At 47.4% G+C, this 19,289-nt stretch overlaps 5 protein-coding genes and 1 non-coding gene across 6 annotated transcripts; 3 read left to right on the forward strand and 3 right to left on the reverse strand.

Annotated features, from left to right (window-relative positions):
- Positions 1-1,522: 1,522 nt before the first annotated feature.
- Positions 1,523-2,766, forward strand: E13B_0 (Glucan endo-1,3-beta-glucosidase; the record flags this gene model as incomplete). The annotated part of the gene is made up of 2 exons (XM_031151437.1): positions 1,523-1,955; positions 2,072-2,766. The coding sequence occupies 2 exons, from the start codon at positions 1,523-1,525 to the stop codon at positions 2,764-2,766; spliced, it is 1,128 nt and encodes a 375-aa protein (XP_031004013.1).
- Positions 2,767-3,714: 948 nt separating this feature from the next.
- On the reverse strand, positions 3,715-6,131 carry gtaA_1 (Glutaminase A; the record flags this gene model as incomplete). Its single annotated transcript, XM_031151438.1, has 5 exons — positions 3,715-3,820; positions 3,984-5,050; positions 5,098-5,537; positions 5,584-5,879; positions 5,929-6,131. The coding sequence occupies 5 exons, from the start codon at positions 6,129-6,131 to the stop codon at positions 3,715-3,717; spliced, it is 2,112 nt and encodes a 703-aa protein (XP_031004008.1).
- Positions 6,132-10,167: 4,036 nt separating this feature from the next.
- Positions 10,168-11,451, reverse strand: cys-9 (Thioredoxin reductase; the record flags this gene model as incomplete). Its single annotated transcript, XM_031151439.1, has 4 exons — positions 10,168-10,307; positions 10,374-11,076; positions 11,168-11,271; positions 11,370-11,451. The coding sequence occupies 4 exons, from the start codon at positions 11,449-11,451 to the stop codon at positions 10,168-10,170; spliced, it is 1,029 nt and encodes a 342-aa protein (XP_031004007.1).
- Positions 11,452-12,084: 633 nt separating this feature from the next.
- Positions 12,085-13,536, reverse strand: SNX4 (Sorting nexin-4; the record flags this gene model as incomplete). The annotated part of the gene is made up of 2 exons (XM_031151440.1): positions 12,085-13,218; positions 13,246-13,536. 2 exons carry the CDS (start codon positions 13,534-13,536, stop codon positions 12,085-12,087), a joined length of 1,425 nt encoding a protein of 474 aa, XP_031004006.1.
- A 496-nt stretch (positions 13,537-14,032) lies between these two features.
- Positions 14,033-14,132, forward strand: LHYA1_G006503. Its single transcript has one exon. It is a non-coding gene; the product is annotated as a tRNA-Pro (tRNA).
- Positions 14,133-14,964: 832 nt separating this feature from the next.
- LHYA1_G006504 (Uncharacterized protein) lies at positions 14,965-16,966 on the forward strand (the record flags this gene model as incomplete). The annotated part of the gene is made up of 4 exons (XM_031151441.1): positions 14,965-15,330; positions 15,381-15,607; positions 15,656-16,309; positions 16,357-16,966. 4 exons carry the CDS (start codon positions 14,965-14,967, stop codon positions 16,964-16,966), a joined length of 1,857 nt encoding a protein of 618 aa, XP_031004012.1.
- Positions 16,967-19,289: the final 2,323 nt, after the last annotated feature.

Here is a 19,289-nt window from a genome sequence, read left to right on the forward strand (position 1 = left end):
CTGTCTATGTTTTGTTATTTCTGGTGGTATTCGCTTTGGCTTGAATCTCTTTATGGCTCTCTATGTCTCTGCGTTTAGAAGCTTGACGTTTATTTTTATTCTTGCAACTTGCATATTCCAAACCTTCTAGCACATTGCAAGGCGCAATATCGAAATTCCTACTCCCTGTGTTATTACGCCGTCTCTGTATTTCTCGTCAATCTTGCTTTAATACTGCGCAGATATAGGAGTCTAGGGAATATCCTCCGAACAGCTAGACATTTCTCTTTTGATATCAAAAATTAAACTAATTTTCAAATATATATATAATACGATTAAGAATCTATAAGGTTGTTAGTAACTATATCTACTAACTCTATAACCTTCTATTTTTATCTCTCTTTATCCTTATTTTAATCCGTAAGTAAAGAATGGAACGTGATGTGATTAGGTATTACCTAGTGTAACGAGGTGGAGGAGGATAAGCGCTAAGCTACCGATCAGGTGTAACTAGAATTAGTTTTCGATATAGCAGACAAGTAGAACTTTATCCGGCATTTGGTATTAATGACTTGTTTGAGATAAACGCTAGATATTACGATAACTTGCAACTCATATGAACTGCTGACTTGGATAAATCCCAGGTCACATGATGTCGAAATAACGTGCTTGAAAACGAACGAAAGTATCAGTACAAAGTCTTCATCCTACTTCAGACCATATGATGAGCGTAGATGACGGGAGCTACCTTACGTAAGATTACCACCTTCCCCATACTCTCACAAAAGCTGGAGTCCCGGATCTCGGGGTATGGTCTCGTGATTGGTAACCAATCGCAAGTGAAACATTTCTTTGGCGGGGGAGCACATGATTTGAAGCACGGCGGTGATAGACTTCATGGCTCGGATCGTTACTATACATAGATGGATGGTAAGATCTTGGAATCGGATCTTAAGATCGGACATATATCCCGGCCTGACGTCACACACACACTCGGCAGATCTCCTGCAAAGAATGGAAGAAACTGAACATCATGCTACCAAATCATTCAGTTCTTATCCAACGTTTCCTTTGATTTTATGCTCATGACTTTGATCGGTGCATGTGACTTGCCTTCTCTCATTGGTGTTTGCCATCTACCCGCTATAGTCTCAAGTCGAGGCTTGTCGTCTGAACGCCTTCACTGGCTCGGATCCTTATATACTCAAGTGGTCAGCAGGCTCTGGGGTCTGGAACATATTTTCTGCACCAGACAGATTTCTTTCACATACTGATCGAAGTACGTAACGTTTCCTCACTCTCACAGCATTTGCCTCTTCTCGTTGCGGGCCGTTGCGAATGACAATGTCTGTTGTAAGATCGGGCCAGCTGATTCGGAAACAGTTAATCTATCCTTAATATATTAGGAGCCCTTGCACCATCTGTATCTCCACAAAGTTGCACAACGGCAGCATTTTCCAAGAAACAAACGCTATCCATAGATACTCCACCTGGCACAATTCTCTTAGTTTGAAAACCGTCTCAAGCACAAACCATCGGCAATATGACAGGCAGCACTTTGAACATCGCGTTGCAGAACGCTTCCAACTCGAGCACAGTCTATGCCTACATCACCGGACAGGCCATTGACAACAACAATGCTTTGGTCATCATGCAAGCCGACGGCAAGACGCCATACTACCCCTCTTCGCCCAGCTCTACCGGTCAACCCCTCGCCCAGAACTGCGCCATTCCGCTGGGAGCACCCGGTTCTACGGCCACTGTAACCATTCCTCGCATTTCTGCTTCGCGTATCTGGTTCGTCTTTAACGATACCCTCACGTTCCTGTTGAACCCGGGTCCTGGGCTTGTTGAGCCGTCTATCAGCAACAAGTCTGATCCGAACTATAATAAGACCTGGGGCTTTGCTGAATTCACCTTTAACGCGGATCAGTTATATGCCAATATCAGCTATGTGGACTTTGTCAGCATTCCTCGTAACTACCTCCTCTCCTAACGCTCTCTCCTGACTATGTGATGATGGCTTCCGACCAGATTTTCATCTTCAGCTGCCTTCCAATCTTAATGAGGACATAATACTAACCAGCTATAGTCTCCATGACCTTGCTGAATGCCGCTGGGAACACCCAGCACGTCTCCGGCATCCCTCAAAACGGATTGGCAACCATCTCCAACGCCTTAATTGCACAGAACAAATCCGATGGCGCCGGCTGGGACCAACTAGTAATCAGCAACAACGGCAGCGTGCTCCGCGCCGTAAGCCCTAACAACGGCATCGTGCTTAACAACAGTCTCTTCTCCACCTACTATACCGCGTACGTCGACGCCGTCTACGCCAAATACAGCAGCACGCCCCTGAGCATCGACACACAAGCCTCCTTCGGCGTCGTCCAAGGCACCGTCTCCAACTCCACGCTCACATTCCCGTCCGTCGGCTCCTTCACCAAGCCCAGCACCGCCGACATCTTCTCCAACTCCAGCGGGCCCTTCACAACCTCCACCCCCGGCATGGCAGGCCTGACGCCCCGCCTCGCCGCCGCCTTCAACCGCACCACGCTGCTGATCGATAGCACGCAGCCCAGTACCGACGTGAGTTCTTTCTACGCGAATAATCCGACCAACCATTATTCCCGTATCGTCCATGCGACGAATCTGGATAACAGGGGTTATGCGTTCCCGTATGATGACGTGCAGGCGACGGGCGGCGCGGATCAGAGTGGTGCGGTGTCGGATGGGAATCCGCAGCTTTTGACTTTTGCTGTGGGCGGGATTGGTGCTCATACTTGAGGCGGCACGGCTCAAGTCGAGCGCGACCGAGGTTGAGTACGTGGTATTCTGTACCTATATTTGAACAAGGTGTTATGTATATGTTGTATATTCAAGAAAGATATTAGTATATATATAAATAACATATATAGACAACGTATATATATAAGCGTGATTCGTGTTCGCTTGGTTGAATCTATAGCATAAATGTTATAAACAAGGACTTTTCTTTTCTTTTCTTTTCTTTACATACCGTATTCCCGCCAGCTAGCTAGCTAGCTGTGAAGACCAAGGTAATTAATAGAAGATATGTCAAAGTAGACTAGACCTAGGATAGATAGTAAAACGCTTCTTTCCCGTCTAGCTAACCGGTAGCTTACTGTTTATTGGTTTAGTCCATCCTTATATATATAGTAAAGAGATAATAATAATACATGCTCTTTTGGGGATACGTGATTATACTATACGTCATATCAAGTATAGGTAGGTAAGGTAGGTAGGTAGGTACATAGATCTGGGATAATTAAATAACCTACCTAGAATGTAAGTACATCTGCACCAATACTAAATTGAAAGTAAGAGTTGTATATGTATGCAGATAGAGATAGAAAGATCTTACTAGAGATTTACCTTTATTTCTTTACCTTTATTTCTTTACCTTTATTTCTTTACCTAGCTGTATGCATACTCACCCCATCACGTCCGCACGCACTGTCAATATTTTCGAGCCTCCTACTGTTTTGTAGAAGAAAAGAAGATAGGAAAAATAAAAAGGGGAAAAGAACAAGGAACATAATTCCTTTTCCAATCCCTTCACATACATCATATATCTAGATCTGAGAGACCTCATATTGAGATTGAACAAACACAAATATATATTCCTTTGCATTCATTCATTCATACTACGAACTTCACCCCACCCCACCCCATCGCAGGCTCATGCAAATCAAGAACCGTACAGCCCAACAATTAATTGTGAATCCCAGCTTCCACCTGCGCCTCGAGGGCCAATAGTGCGAAATGCCCGCCGACGACCGGGCGCGCCATGAACGACCCGGCTCCTTCGCCGGGCCATCTGGTGCATATGTGTTAGCTTTGACATAACAACCCCCCTATCTAAACATGTATAAATTCTCCATCGCACCGTTTCGTTGGTGATAGATGGGGGATGGATGATGAAGGAGAAGAAGAAGGAGAGGAAGAGAAAGGCAAAGAGAGGGAGAATAGATATAACGTACCCGGCAGTCGCCGCACTATACAAATCCGTCTCCGGCCGACTCGTAGTCGTCGCCCCAATAAATGCCGCCAACGCCTTGATCAACAACTCTTTCGTCTCATCTCCTGCAATAGCCGCCGTGAACATCTCCCAGTCGCTCTTCGTATAATTATGTCTCGTATCCAGCGGGACGCCATACGGTAGCGCCACAGTCGGGTAAAAGGCGCTCTGCATATCATACACAGCCTGCGGTACGAGTTTCAGCCCTAGTTCCTGGTCGCTGTATAGATTGTAGAGCAAGCCATGCGTGTCGTTGAGTCCGTAGCCGAGCGTGGTGTGTGGAGGAACGGCGTCGTGCGCGATGCCGTAATCTTGCCATTTGGATATGTAGTCGTGTGCTATGGACGTGTAGTTGGAACTGTCGGCGGAATTGCCGGTTAGGTTTGCTATGACGGCCATGGCTTCGATGCCAATAATGCCTTTGAGCGCGAGGTTCGTTTGGTTGGAAAGGGAGCCGGCGAAGTCGTCGGTTGAGATTTGGTCGGCGGGGATGAGGGCTTCGGCGATGAGGTATTGCGTCCATTGTTTCAGGACGTTGTAGTGTTGCGTGAGGTATGCGTTGTCTTGGGCTCGTTGCGAGTACGCAAGAGTCATGATTAACATGTTGCCGCATTCTTCCAGGGGCTGCTTCTCGTCGTTACCGTCGGGATGGCCAGTTGCGTTCGGGTAGGAGCTACCGAGATCGTGCATGGAGTACATGTTGGGGTATTGGCCCGATTCTTGGTTCTCGAAGAGCGGGTCTAGGAGGAGCTTGAGGAGCTCGGGCTTCAGGTAGAGTAGGACAGGGTGAAATGGAAAGATGACATCGACGGTTTGGACATTTCCATCAGAGCTGATTTCCTTGAGGAAGAGATACTGCTTTGTTGAGTTTCCCACAAGCTGGAGGGCACCAAAGGCTTGACGGGCTGCTAAAGATGTGATGGTCAGGTAATCCTGACCTCCAGAACCTATCGAGTCTGATGAGATCTTTGAGTCAAGAGCTGCTGCGGTTTTGCTAGCAGTCTTGAAATCTTTGTAGACAAAGGAAAGCTTCGTCTATTAGTTTGTAAATTTGGGTAGCCGGTTAGGGTACTTACAGCGTCTGTCTCTCTGGAGAAGTAACTTGTCCATAGGGAAGTCAACGGCACCACACCGCTAGCCCCGTCAAATTGTATGGCTTGTTCTTGTGCAAGGCCGATGGTGTACAAAGTACTGACGGAGCCTGAGATTTTACCAAGGTCGTGAGCAAATCCGAAGACGGGGTATTGGGCATTGATAGCTCGATAGTCGGTATCCTTGGTGTCGGTCAAACTTCCATTGCTTTGGAAATTTCCCCGCACGGTAGCATCAGATCCAGATTGAAAGGAAAGACCATGAACCTTCTTGGTAGCGTAGTACCAATAACCCCAGTCCGCTTGATCGGCGGTCTCGCTAAAGAGAAGCTGGGTCTGCCTGTATACTTTGTGATAAGATATACCATCCCTGGTGGTACCTTGATCCCATTGTGCGACAGCGGAGTGATCTCCGGAAACCCATTCTAAATGATGGTCAGTCATTGCTGGCATCACATGATGGAGACTTACCTGCAGATATGTCCGTATAGAGCTGGACATCATGGGAGTTCCCATCGAGTGATTGCACACCAACATCAAGATACGAAAATATGAGAGACTGTCTCTTCTGATCGTCTGGTGTTAAAGTTGAAAGGAACGTAATGTTCATCTCCACTAGTCCCCCAACGTCCATGGTAAAGACGCTTTTCGTAGATGTATACTCAAATGATGTTTGTGTTACTAGAGCTGGTCCCGTAGGAGCTCCCATCCACGTGTACGTTGTTCCATCTACACGAATCATTCCTGTCCATGCAGCAACTTGCCCTCTAAAACCACCATCAACTTCTGAGAACGTGGAATCGGGGTTGAACTTACGCCCAGAATTGAGACCATTGCCCTGCCAGGTAACCACCATTTCCCCCATCACTGCCCGCATACAGCCATGTACTCAGGTACGGCGATTTTACAGCAAGAGGAATGGCTGGAGGTCGTGCTGGCGAAAACGTCGATGCAGCAGAAACTATCGACCCGAAGAACGTTGCACAAACGACCACAAGGGCCCGACCTAGAAACTTCATATCCGCGGTATTGTACTGAAGTGAAGTTGATAAAAATATCTATACGACTTTAACCAGAATTCCAGGCCCCTACTAAGAGCAAGGTGAGTTTAATATAAAGAACATCTCCCCAGTCATCACAACGCACTAGCTCAGGGATCAGGGGCACATATAACGTTGAATTCCCATCAAGTCGAGGAGTGGATAGAGACATGACCAACAAGCTTGTGGTCGTATTGATCACAAGGCCGAGAATCGGTAATTTAAAATGGATTGATTAAGAAGGTGCATGTTGGACAACCTTCTAGAGCCAGCTGCAAGGCCAAGTGCTTGGTGATTATATGGTTGGTACCTGCTTGCTCGTGATACGCGAGGCACATGATGTGCAGCAGAGGACGAGGAAGGGATCAGCAGGGTCCACCAAACCTTGTATATCGAGTGCGGACCTCTATCTGAATAACGACATGAGAGATGGCGGAGGAATTCCACGGTAATAGATAGACCTAAGCGCCGAAGTTTGATTTCTCAGCTCACTTGAAAGCCAACTACTAGACACCAAGGTTTGATAGATCAAACTCACCAGCCTCGTAACCGCCCTCTTAAAGTATGAAGCGCCAAGGTTCGGCTTTGTGAGGCTTCAACTTGAACTCTCATCGAGACGCGTCGTATATTAAAAGTCAAAAGCAGAAGCTTAAGAAAACGGGAAACAAACAAATAAACAAACAAATAAACAAACAACAAAGTAAGAGCCAGGCCCACATAGAAGCCCCGAGAAAAGAAAACCAACCAATCGTATAGATCAGGGACTAGAAAGCTACCCTACCGTACTCCATAGAAAAGCAGTGATTATAGTTGAGTGCCGAACATTGGTGGCTGACCCGACCCGACCCCGCATTAACAATTCCCCGCAGAAGTTCCATGTCCATCATCCATCCACAAGAAATCTCGACCAAGACCTTGCTCTTGCGTTGCGTTCTCATGACTCGACGACATGCCAGCCGTGGGTCATGATCAGATCAGACCTCTCGGAAACCGGGAGAGTGGCGTACGAGGGCACCGAGTATCGGGCCCGGTCCTGCAAGCTGTTCAGGAAGTTGAGTCGAGCTGTGCTGTTCATTATATATATATATAAAATACTATACAGTACAGTACTATACTTGTATGAAATGAAGTAAAATCCGTTTCCTCAGATCGGCGAAAGATAGGTAGAGCTCAGTCCTTCCGCAACGGGAACTTTGCCAATAAACGGCCCGTCCGAGTTTAATCACGTCACGTGTACGAGTATAAAAATCAGCATTGCAGAAAGTCATTTACTTGATCACCAAGACAAATAAATCGACGCATACCTACAGTAGTAACCCAACCATCTCACAGCAGAAAGAACTACCGGCCAGTACAAAAGGTACAAGGTACCAAACCAGATCCCGCATCTCACCCACAAGACAATGCAATGCAATGCCCCGCATTGTCTTGCATTTTCCCTCGTCTGAGTCAGTCAGTCTCGTGGCATACGTTACACCACTACAGGGTGTTGTCACCAAATCTGCAATTCAAGGATCATATGCTATTACACTGCTTATATGGATTTCAGTAACCGGAAACACCCTTATCCTACTATAAAATGAGGCTTTTAACAGTTTCATCCCCAAATAAGGCATAAATGATCTCTCTACGGGCTTTTTTTATTTTATTTTACCTAATAGATACCCTCCCTGTATTACGATGGTCACATATTGATTTTAAGTGGAAAGTTGCAAATCTGGTGACAACACGTACCTAGCTTCGTTACACAACATACCCATTGAGAGGCCATTAATAAGAGCGCATTTCATATGCCTCCTTATATGGATCTCGTACTCGAGTATGCAAAATCTATCTATATTAGCGAGTAGTGCCTAGGTACTTTATATTAGATGAAAAATACGAAGAAGGAAAACGAACTCATATTCACGCCTTTGAAAATCCACGTTTTGTTTTGTTTTGCTAATTAACTTCTTTTCATTACTTCGCTATGTGTTTCATACAGTACGGGATGTTCCACCCGAGTGCGAATGTCTCACATCCCGAGACACTTGACGATGGTGTTTTTTTTTTTCTAATCGCTGTCAACTGATATCATTGATACTGTATCCGCTATGTCGCTACAGCTTATGTATCTAAGCCGTTATGTATGAAGCACCTGTCCGAGATCAATGTTCTACTGCATTAGAGACATTCTCTTTTCTCGAACCAACTGCCGAAATTGTGTTCGAGCGGGACATTCATTCATGAACAACTTGGGTCGAATTTTCCTCCACTTCACGCATGACGTTGTATGCTTCGCTCGCAAGTTCCCTCGTATGTCTCGGCAGAACAACTGACCTGCTATACAAATGAAGAGACCGTCTCCAAGACGGCCATTTGTATCTACTACGATCCCCGATCCTCGTTGACCCGCGCGTGGGAAATGCAATTCTCGCCCAGACCTCTCTTCCGGCAAGGTGGATCCAATGCAAAGATTGTTCGAGTCCGAAATGAAGACATCCGCTTCCATTGTGCAATACCCAAGTCTTGCCAGTATGAGAAGTGCCGAGGGGATAGTGTAAAACCTGGTGTGCTAGTTCTGAAAGGTCTTCGATTCCAGCTCCTGTGAGCACTGCGAAGAAGTAGTTGGAGTTCCTCCAGTACATGGCCTGTCTAAGTTGATAGATGGTAGAAGGGCTTATATAACGGTGGCATACTGCAGGTAGCACTGTTAGCTGTGGTGGTTTGGAATTGAAGGCAATATACTCGTACTACTTACCTTTGAAGTGTCGATACGCTGCCTCTTTCAGCAGGGGCAAGTCCTTCCATAGTAACAAATCTTCGCGCTCGATTTTAACCCTAACAATATCTGGTAAATCTCGGAGAGACCTGATTGTTTCGACCAGTTTCAGGACGACAGTTCTCCGCCGAGCTGTGAGACAATTGGAGTCAGCTTTAGTTCTTCGAAAATGATATAGCCACCGCAGATGTGGGGCAGGCACCAAGCGATCCAAGCAACATGGGTATAGTCATCAACCACCATGCACCTCAACTAGAACACCACGAGGCCACTTTACCTCTCTGCACAAAATCCAACACACAAACCCAAAGATCGTTCAAAAGCCACTCTTCCACCCCTTCCCGCGGCCTCAGCAGAGCTATCTTCTCCGCCGCAGCCCTCGGGGACAAGCCACTGCGAACCCCAACCAGCTGATCGAAGAGTGCATGCAGCGGCCTTTGATCTGCAGGTAAGATACCGGTGTTGGAGATAGAACATGTCTGTATAGTGCTGTCATTTGTACCTGCGTCCGAGTTGCTGAAACTTCTGCGTGATTCATGTATGAATGTACTTTTGGTGACAGAGGCCGGCCTAGGGTTAAAGGGACTGATGTAAGGTGCGCGACGGATGGTAGTAAAGGGGGAGCTTGGCTGGTTGTCTGTAGTCCTGTTGTGGGATCTCGTAGTACTGCTGTGGGATTTCGCAGTCCTCTTTTGGGATTTCGCAGTCCTATTCTTGGAGTCACTTACCATCTTGTTTGAAGGATGGCAGAGCAGCGAAGAAGTAAGTGCCTGTCTGTCCGTGAGAGGGGTTTTGAACGAATGTTGTATTATATTAGTCTGTCGGCGATACAGATTATGGACGAAAGAATGCAATGGTACTTGATATTGCGAACGAAAGTGATGTCGATGTGACGCTGTCTGAGATTGGAAATTCGTGAAAATTAAAGCCATGCTGGGACGGCGTGGGACTGAGGAGCTCCTTCCCTGCTAACATCGCTTTTGAAATGTACTCACTCGGGGGAGCTACAACTTGGTATCTTGACATCGAAGAATGAGACCGTTCCTTGGAACCTCTGACGTTGGCATCTCTGATTTATAACTCACTACGGAGTAAGCAAGCTTATCGTCCTCAAGACTGAGCAAAATGAAAGAATCGCGAGAAAGCCCAAACGAAGGGTCTAAAGATGAACGAGTCTCTATTTTATTTTTATCTTATCCTCATCTACGTATCATAATTCGACAAATGCAAATGAGAAGTTGAGAAAGAGAACATCTATAGCAAAGGGTTGGATCTGTATTCAGGAACCACAACATTGTTGCTCTTCTCCGCCCCATTCTCCGCTTCCAAATCAAGGCCATCTTCCTGTTCAGCGAGGAATTTCTCCGCCTCAAGAGCTGCTATGCAACCAGAGCCTAGCAGAACATAAGTATCGTGTCTCAAACTTCAAACTTCCGGGGAAAAGAAAGGGGGGAACATACCAGCAGAAGTAATAGCCTGTCTATACCTCTTATCCTGCACATCTCCCGCGGCGAACACGCCCTCAACATTCGTATAACTAGTTCCGGGCTTCGTGACAATATACCCCTCCTCATCCGTATCCACGACGCCCTTGAACAGCGCCGTAGCCGGATCATGGCCCACGGCATAGAAAAGCCCATTCGCCTCCATCTTCTCCTCCTTCCCGCTCTTCACATCCTTAATAACCATATGACTCATCAACCCCTTCTCATCCCCCGTAACCTCGCCACCCACATGGTTAAACTTAACCGTCACCTTCTTGTTAGCCAACAACCGCTTCGCCATCGTCTTCGAAGCCCGAAGCACATCTTTCCTCACCAGCACCGTAACATGCGATCCGTATTTCGTCAGGAACATCGCTTCTTCTGCCGCCGAATCTCCCCCGCCGATCACGACCAACGGCTTGTTTCGATAGATGGGCACTGCGCCGTCGCACACGGCGCACGCCGAGATGCCATTCTGCCAGTACTTGTCCTCACCCGGTAAGCCCAGACGGCGCGCTGACGCACCCGTGGCGATGATAACCGCGTCGGCGGTGTGCGGGGGCTCGTCTTCGCTGTACTCGGGCCAGTATTTGAAGGGGCGAGAGGAGAGGTCGACTTTGGCGACTGTTTCGGTGATGATCTGGGTGCCGAAACGTTCGGATTGCGCGCGCATTTTGTCCTGCAGAACGCGTGGGTATTAGCAAGAGGGTAGGATAGGTTTGCATATGGATATGGATATGGAGAGGTGGGGGGGGGGGGGGGGGTATTACCATCAATTCAGCACCGCCAACTCCATCAGGGAACCCAGGATAGTTCTCTACATCAGTCGTCGTGGTCAATTGGCCACCCGCCGCAATGCCATTTGCTAGGAACCCTTCATACAGCACAGCTACATTCCCATTCCTCTTTAGCAACCAAACAACCCTTTATTCATTCTCCCAATAGATAATCTAATAGGAGAGGGACACTCACGTTTTAATTCCGCCCTCGCAAGATACACAGCAGCGGTGTGCGCCGCGGGCCCGGACCCGATAATCACGACCTTGCTATGCATGCTTCTCTCCCTCACGCTATTTGATCTCGCGATCGGTTTCTGCTGTATGCTTGCTGCCGCTGCGAGGCTTAGTCCCGACGAGCCTGCGCGGAAAGTTCGTTTGAGGGTTGAGGAAAACAGATTGACTGTTTTTCTCTTCCTAATTGTGTATAATTTTTTTTCCGGCTTTTGAAGAGTATTTCGTAGGTATTTTGACGGGGGGGGGGGTTGAGGCAACGAGGGCTTTTTATATGTAGGGAAGTGAAGTGGTTGATTCCTAAGTCGTTTTCGCGTTTCTGCCCCTCCAAAAAGTTGATTTCCAAACCTGAAGGTTCTGGCCGGGCCAGCCTCGTTGATGTGTCAGCAGGGTAGGCCCAGATGCACCGAGGTACATTTGGATTCAAGTATTCCACATTTGTAATAACCGATCTCATAACCAGCTAAAGAAAAATAGTACGTAGAGCTCTCTGTTCACGCGAGAGGAAGCTGCATCTTGCCCTTTGCAATGTGGAAGCTCAAAATAGAGGGAAACAATCGATTAATCTAGCTGTCTAACGCCCATGTAATCGCCAACCAGCCATCCCCAGGGAATTTATCTATCTCATAAACAAATATTCATTGAATCAAGTCCAAGTCCAAGCCCAAGCCAACTTCCTAAGCAAGCGGTGCTCCAAGATTCTCCATCTCCTTCACGTACCTCTCCCAAATCTCAATATTCTTCCCATAAAAGTCTACATGTGCATCAGCCAGCCCACCAAATTGAGTCTTGAACTCGATCCGCTTTATCCTCTCAAAATCCGCCACTTCTCGTACAACCTCTTCATCAAAAGCTTCGGTAGTTTTCTTCGACTCCTCAACCCCACCTGTCAAATCCTCTATTCTCATCTCGAGTTTCCGGAGCCGTTCGCGTCGTGATTGTTCGTGATCGACTCCTCGGACATCTTCAATCTTGCTGCGGATGAACCCTGCTGTGCCAGTTGTAGAAGCACCAGGAGTAGCCAGAACATCACGGTCCGACGTTGATTTCGTCAAGTATTCAGTCAGCTGTTCAAAATCCAATTGTTTTTGCTCCCGCGCCTTGAGCAGATTCTTGACTGCCGTGCTATACGCCTGCATGTCCCTCAAACTCCCCAGATAATCCTGGTCCGTGTGATCCCTCAACGTCTTCATCCCAGCAGAAGTATCCTGTACACTCGCCGCAAAAGCATGGACAGACGGTTCTACTCCAGGCTCCAGAGTGATAAGCTTCTGGAATTGCTCTGCCAGATCTTTGTAATCCGTTTCCAGGTCCCCTTCTCGCCGAGCCACCCTGGCCACGATTTTCTCAACATGCCCAAGATCTTCATCAAGCTTGTCTGATTTCTCCCTTACTTCAATGAATCGCTTATCCGGCTTGTGTACTTTTGTAAAAGCATTTATGAACGTATCAGTAAAATTGTCAAACACGCCCGTTGCGCCTTGTTCAGATGCCGACGACCCCCGCTGCGGACGAGTCTTCATCGTAGCATTCCAGTCCTGGCTCTCCAGGAAGATGATAAGTAGCGCGCTTCGTCTCAGGACAGGATGAAGCGCCAGCCGCGCAAGAAAACGATGCAACGAGTTAGCCCTTCGATAAGTGAAGTCCGTCCCAAACCGATCACCCCGCACATACTCCATCTTATGCTTATCCGGCAATGGCGGAACCGCACATGCTGGGTATTCTTTCGAGAGCGTTTTGTAGAGGAAGACGAAGTCTGTGAAGCGCCTGCGGACTGAGGTGGTTGGTTTCTGGAAGGAGGGGAAAGTTGTCTGGGATAGTCAGTATAGCTTCAGCACTATTTGGATAGGAAGACCAGCATTTGTCGTCACCAGATATGACACATAAGCATCTTTTGATCCGTCGTTCTCTTTCAGGGGAGAAGTAACTGTACATTCCAATACCCCCTCTCCAACGCCAGCCAGGTCCAGCGCATCCGCATGGGTGCCCAGTGGCCCCTCAGTATGTCTCCTACTACCCGTATTCTCTTGGTCCTCAACTGCAGCTCCCGGACTACCAATACTAGATGCAGGTTCACGGGCAGCATGATCGCTTTGCCAGCTTACGTTGGCGAAATCGTCGTTGTCCATGGCGGCGAATCTGCGCGGGGCAGGCGGAATCGGGGCGTGATTATTCTGGATATTTTGGGAGATTATGGGTGTGAATTACGTCGTTGGTTGTTTGAAGATGTTCATCTACTTTTTCGTATCATAATTCGAGGGAATTCCCAATAGCAAACTGAATAGTAGGCAGCTGAGCTGTTCTGTAGCTGCCGATTGCTGGCGCGGCGGCGATGATGTATTCAGCCTTGGCGCCCAACTTTAAATATGATCACATGATCCAGGTACAATCAGACCTTTATGAATCCTTCACAACGACGCAACAAAGTAATTTCTTTTTTACTTTGAATGTTGACGATATATATATATTCAATACATGTAGAGTTGATACTGCTTCCCAACGTGTCTCTTGAAGATTTTCCAGCCAGTAGGTGCTTCTTCTCCGTCCCACCTTTCTATAACGTCTGAATTTCCACTCATCCAAACATGTATCAAAATAGTCAGACATGGATTCAAAAACATCTCAGGCCTGATAGTTCAGTGGTAGAATTCTTGCTTTGGGTTTCACTTGCCATTGGCTAGGACTCACATGTAAGAGGTCTCCGGTTCGATCCCGGATTAGGCCCCGCATCAGAACGCATTCTTTTTGCAATTTTATTCTATATTTGTTGCAGCTTTGATTTTTGTGATTGACTGTTATTAGCGAGGTGTCGCATTTGTCCGCCTGTTCTGCTTGTCTCTTAGGCTCGGATAATCTTGATGATAAACGGTTGATAGAAGGAAGAACACTTATGAAGAGTATCCATGTTCCTTCTAACTTCTATCTAGTAAATTATTCTCAACCCATCCCAAAGAACCCCCGGAATCCATGAAAAACTAATATATCACCATAAAAGCTGTCCGTCGGTTAATAATTCCTTTTAATGCTCCTGTCAGGCTTCGGTCCATCGGGTGTCGTATCCACTAGGACAACTTCTTGATCATTGATTGAACTCCTCTTTCTTTCTTTCCTTAGGATAGTGCCGTCATTGGACTCGAAGGCTCCTTGCTCAAGATCTGCAAATTTTTGTTGTTTGCGCCTTTCCGCCAGGACTTTGATTGCAGAGGTACCATTTGAGGGTTTAGGGAAGTCTATAATGTAGTAGGTGAAAATAATTCAATTCCGCATAAAACAAACCAAGTATAGTGGGATCACAGGAGTAAAGCCGCGGGTCTACAATCCCTATATGGAAGAACAAGAACAGGGCGTGAGAAGCAAAACAACGAATGAGACTCCAGTATCAAACTTTCTTTGGGGTATCTATCAGCTACCAATTAAATATTATTATAGAACTGAGCTTTACCTTGGAGTTGCACGAAATTGGACCCTGCATCTCGGTAAAACCCCGCCAAACCTTTTCAAAACATTCAAACCCTCTTATCTCCTGCACATCGCGCTCACGAAAGTCGAGTAATGGAATGCCTTCCTTCTTCGACTTCCAACAAGGTCACGACCCGCGCGGGGCAACAAGCGACAGCTCGCCCCTTTTAGGACGCTTTCGCGCCGTGCCGGATGCGTCGCGACGGAATGGGGCCCATAGAAATAGTCTGAGTCTGCTGGGCAGCTTTACGACAGGTAGGAGATATGCGGGCGTGTTTGGGAATAGAGATACTGGCGATGATAGCAGTTCAGAGGGTCAGGATGGGGACGCAGTGGGGGTGGTAAAGGGGTTGTCGAGAACGTTGAGAGATCTTTGGCTGGATCCGAAGCAGGCCGCTGTGGCGAGGGTGGTGGATAAGTGGTGGACAAGATGGACGGTGCTGGTTGTGCTACCGGCTGCTTTGGTGAGTTCTGTAGCAGATGTGGTAAAAGAGATATGCTCATGATATCGCAGGCTGTAGCTTGGTGTGCTTTACCGTTCCCTCAGTACGATCTACCAGATGACGACGATGTGCAAGCATTCAGCTTTGGTCTGGATGCTCTAGGACACAAGGTACCGGGTCATGGAGAAGCTCGAGTAGAGATCAACTTCTGGTTCTTCTTGTTTGTGTACTACGGCTTCTATAATATAACTGCTTTGATGTGGATTACGAAAGTGTTCAACATCTACAGTCTGAACTGGTCAGTACTGGTATTCCCCCCTCAGAAGACATATACTAATTCCAGAAGGTGGCCGCAGAGTCTAGGTTTCCCGTTTACCGTCTCAGTCATTGCAACTATATCAATCGCAGCACCAATCCCTATTTACTACTTCCCCCAATCAAGGTATTTCACGAAACACAATACCGTATGGATATGCTGGACCTTTTTCACCATGGCAATGCCACTTATCATCGCCTTTGCTATTCTCATGAACCACGAGCGCCATCTGGGACTTCGACAATCTCTTTCCGAAACACAGCGAATATTTACATCCTCATGGTGGACGGGAGAGACCGAGACAATTGTGGGAAGAGACCCACAGCGAAGGCCAGCGGTCCAGCAATCAACGTTTGATCCTGATGCTCCGCTGGAAGTTGCTCTTGCTACAGACAATATGAATCGTCGAGAATTGTCATTGAGGAAACGCTGGATCCCAGCTAGCTTTGTCAGATTCATATGGTTTTGCTTAGCTCTCTTCATCGGGATGCTGGCTTATGTCTTGGGAGAAGCATATGCCGAGACATATCTGAGAACGTTGCCACATACAACTCTTGCAACGATTGTCTACGTCTACAGCTGGGTCGCAACCGTGCACATCTTGGACGGAATAGTCGGCTGGATACTCGGTGGAAACGAAGGTGAGAGGGTGGGGAGTTATCCCTTAGGTTGGATATTCAAACTGTACGCGAACCCCTATCCTACCTTAGACGCATGCTGATAAAGTCCAGTTACTTCGCACTAACCTACCAAACCTACGTCCGAGCTCTATACGCCCGTCTCCGCTCCCCCGAACAGTTCATATATCTCCAAATCCTCTCATCATCATTCCTGATCATCCTCGGACCTCTCACAATGTCTAAACCCTTCCACTACGTCCTGAGCGTCCTCTCTATAAACGGTCAAACCCTCCCATCCTACCAGAAGTTCTGCGCCAGGAATATCTTCATCAGAGGTCTAGCGGAGAACGTCTCTATGCTCACATTCGTGGGCTCCATTCTCGTGCTTCATTACGGGAGTAACAAAGACGTCTACCCCTATTTCGCATTCGACTCGGAGAACTCCCCTCCCCAATTTTCCCGTGGAAGTCTGCCCATCGGCGGCGGCGAAATGTACGATTTCGGACTCACGTTCTACGCCTCTCTGGTCACCTGGGCATGCGAGATAGTCGCCGGCTGGATCGTCCGACGCATCCTATGGTACGGATGGGCTTCTGACGTCACGGGAGAAGCAAAGGCGGATCTGGCCATGTGGCCCGAGTTGTTGCCTACGGGTGTGGTTGTCATGGTTCATGTCTTGCAGAACATGTTGTTTTCGATTGTGCGGCTGAGATTTCATTGATGTTGTATGTATGGGTCTGGGTATTTTGCAGCATGGCGTTAAGAGATCGTTGTTATACTTATACCCCAGCGTTGTTTCTTCCGTCACTAGCGTTGTCTTTGGTTTAATATAGCGCTTGTTCATAATCTTAATAATAATGTGAGGCACTGCAATGAGACGGGCTTTGAGGCTAATTGAAAGACTTGGCGCAAGTTCCAAATATTTCGCATTTTCTGTACGTCCATCACTCCTCATCGCCATTCGCGATGAGTCGAAAGGCCAAGCGGCCAGTACAAACCTGTCTTCAGGTCGCCATCTTGAGGATGGTGTGATTGAGTTGTAGAAAATGGATTTGCCGTTTTATGATCGGGTCAAATGCTATTTGACTACCAGCGACGTGACTGTAATGTAGATGGTGGGTTAGCAAAGCCTTCGAGAATTGATCCGACATGACAGGGTCGGTTTCTTGAGTGCTGTGTATATCGTGATTAGATGGAAAGAATAAAAATATGAACATTATATTAAAGTCACGCTACAGCGCCCAGTCTCGGCTGAATTCAAGGCTCACCTCGCTTAACCAAGGGGTACAATTGAAGGGCTTACTCGAGTAGCACCTTTGATTTAGTACTTGTATACTACGGCCAGATATATATCCAGGGGATTAAATCGAACCTCCGCTTGAAAATAGCTGGTATGCAATCCACTTTCTCGCATCTACACGGACGAAGGAATCGGCATGTGAATATGGGCCGAATATACGGAGTACTACTGTACGGACGTAAAGGATCCCGCTAGTTGCAACGTCCCGACGACCCTAGCTTTCACGACCCTAACCTCAAACAAGAGACGTAGCGGAACAATTTTACGGCCGATACGCGAATGCGAATCTATATCTCTACGTAAAAGTAAACGTTCGACTTTCAAATCATGTAATTCTTTTGTATATATATGTTCCTGTAGCTTCTTCGCCGAGGGGATTGAATCTCGCTACATCCTCACTACTACACTAGACAGAGAAGAAATTTTTCTTGCACTTGAGCTTTCTGTTATTTCGATTTTCGGAACTCTGCCTTAACACAAACCCCTTTCTTTTCATATCACAACGCCCCCCCTCACAAAAATTAACCAGCTCCACGATGAAGACTTCACTCACCGGCTTCACATCCCCAAACTCCCTCGTCCTCTTCCTCCTCGTCCCCTGCACATTCGCGCTCTTTAGTCTCTCTACGATCCGCTTCTTATACTACGGTAACTGGAGACAGTGGGATCTGCCTGCAGCTCCGGGCGAGAAGGTCTGGTTCGAGGGCGGCTTTAGGAAATTCGGCATGCAGCTGCATCTGTGGAGTGTTATTCGTATGCTCACCTCCCCTTTTCCCACCCCAAAGTCGGAGTCGGATTCCCCATTTCCAATTTCCACTTTTCAAGCGTGATCGATTAGCTGATTTGGGAGATGTGCAGCGGCGGGGATATTGCTGCCGTTGCAGTTTTTACCTGTTATGAGGAGGAAGTTTATGTATGCGCATAAAGTGGCTGGGCGCGCGCTTTTTGTCATGTTGATGGTGGGGAATATCAGTAAGTATAGTTCCACTTCCCCTCCAAAAAAGATATATATATATCTTTTTGGAAATAACAAGTACGGATCTGACAAAGTGGGAATAGCGGCAATTGCAATCGCAAACCGCTCATTCGGAGGAACGCTCGATACGCAGTGTTTCACCGTCCTGCTAGCCATCTCCACCAGCGTATCGGTGTACAAGGCATGGAAATCCATCCGCGAACTGAAAATTGACAGTCACCGGGAGTGGGTGTTGAGGACGTGGGCATATACTGGCTCTGTTCGTCCCTCCCCCTTCTTCCCATCCATTCATCATTAGATGGATGAATGAAATCACCAAAGCAGAAGCAAAATCTAACCTAAATAGATCCTTTCTCTCCGAATCGTGATGGTATTCTTCATTCTGGGCATAACCGCCGTCTGTCCAAACCGCTTCCACTTCGTGCTCACCTGCGAGGAGCTCGCATACCTCTACCGCTCCAACGCTGGCAGTCTTGCTACCCTCGCACGGAACTACCCAACCTGTGGTTCGCTCGCCAATGGTCTTGGAAGCGCCGACGTGTTTGTTCCTGTGCCTGCGAATTGGAGCACGACGCTGCTCGAGAATCGAACTGCGATTGTGAATTTGGTGTTCGGAGCGAGTGGGGTGGTGGGGTATTTTATTAATGTGTTTTTGTTGGAGATCTATTTGAAGAGCACGAGAGATGAGAGTGAGAGGTTGAGGAAGTTTAGTGAGGTGAGGAGGAGGGCGGCGGGATTGGAGAAGAAGGAACAGTGAGGGGGGTGGTT

The sequence above is a fragment of the Lachnellula hyalina genome (genome assembly GCF_007821495.1).
Source record: "Lachnellula hyalina strain CBS 185.66 chromosome Unknown contig00102, whole genome shotgun sequence".
In the NCBI taxonomy this organism is placed as follows: Eukaryota; Fungi; Ascomycota; class Leotiomycetes; order Helotiales; family Lachnaceae; genus Lachnellula; species Lachnellula hyalina.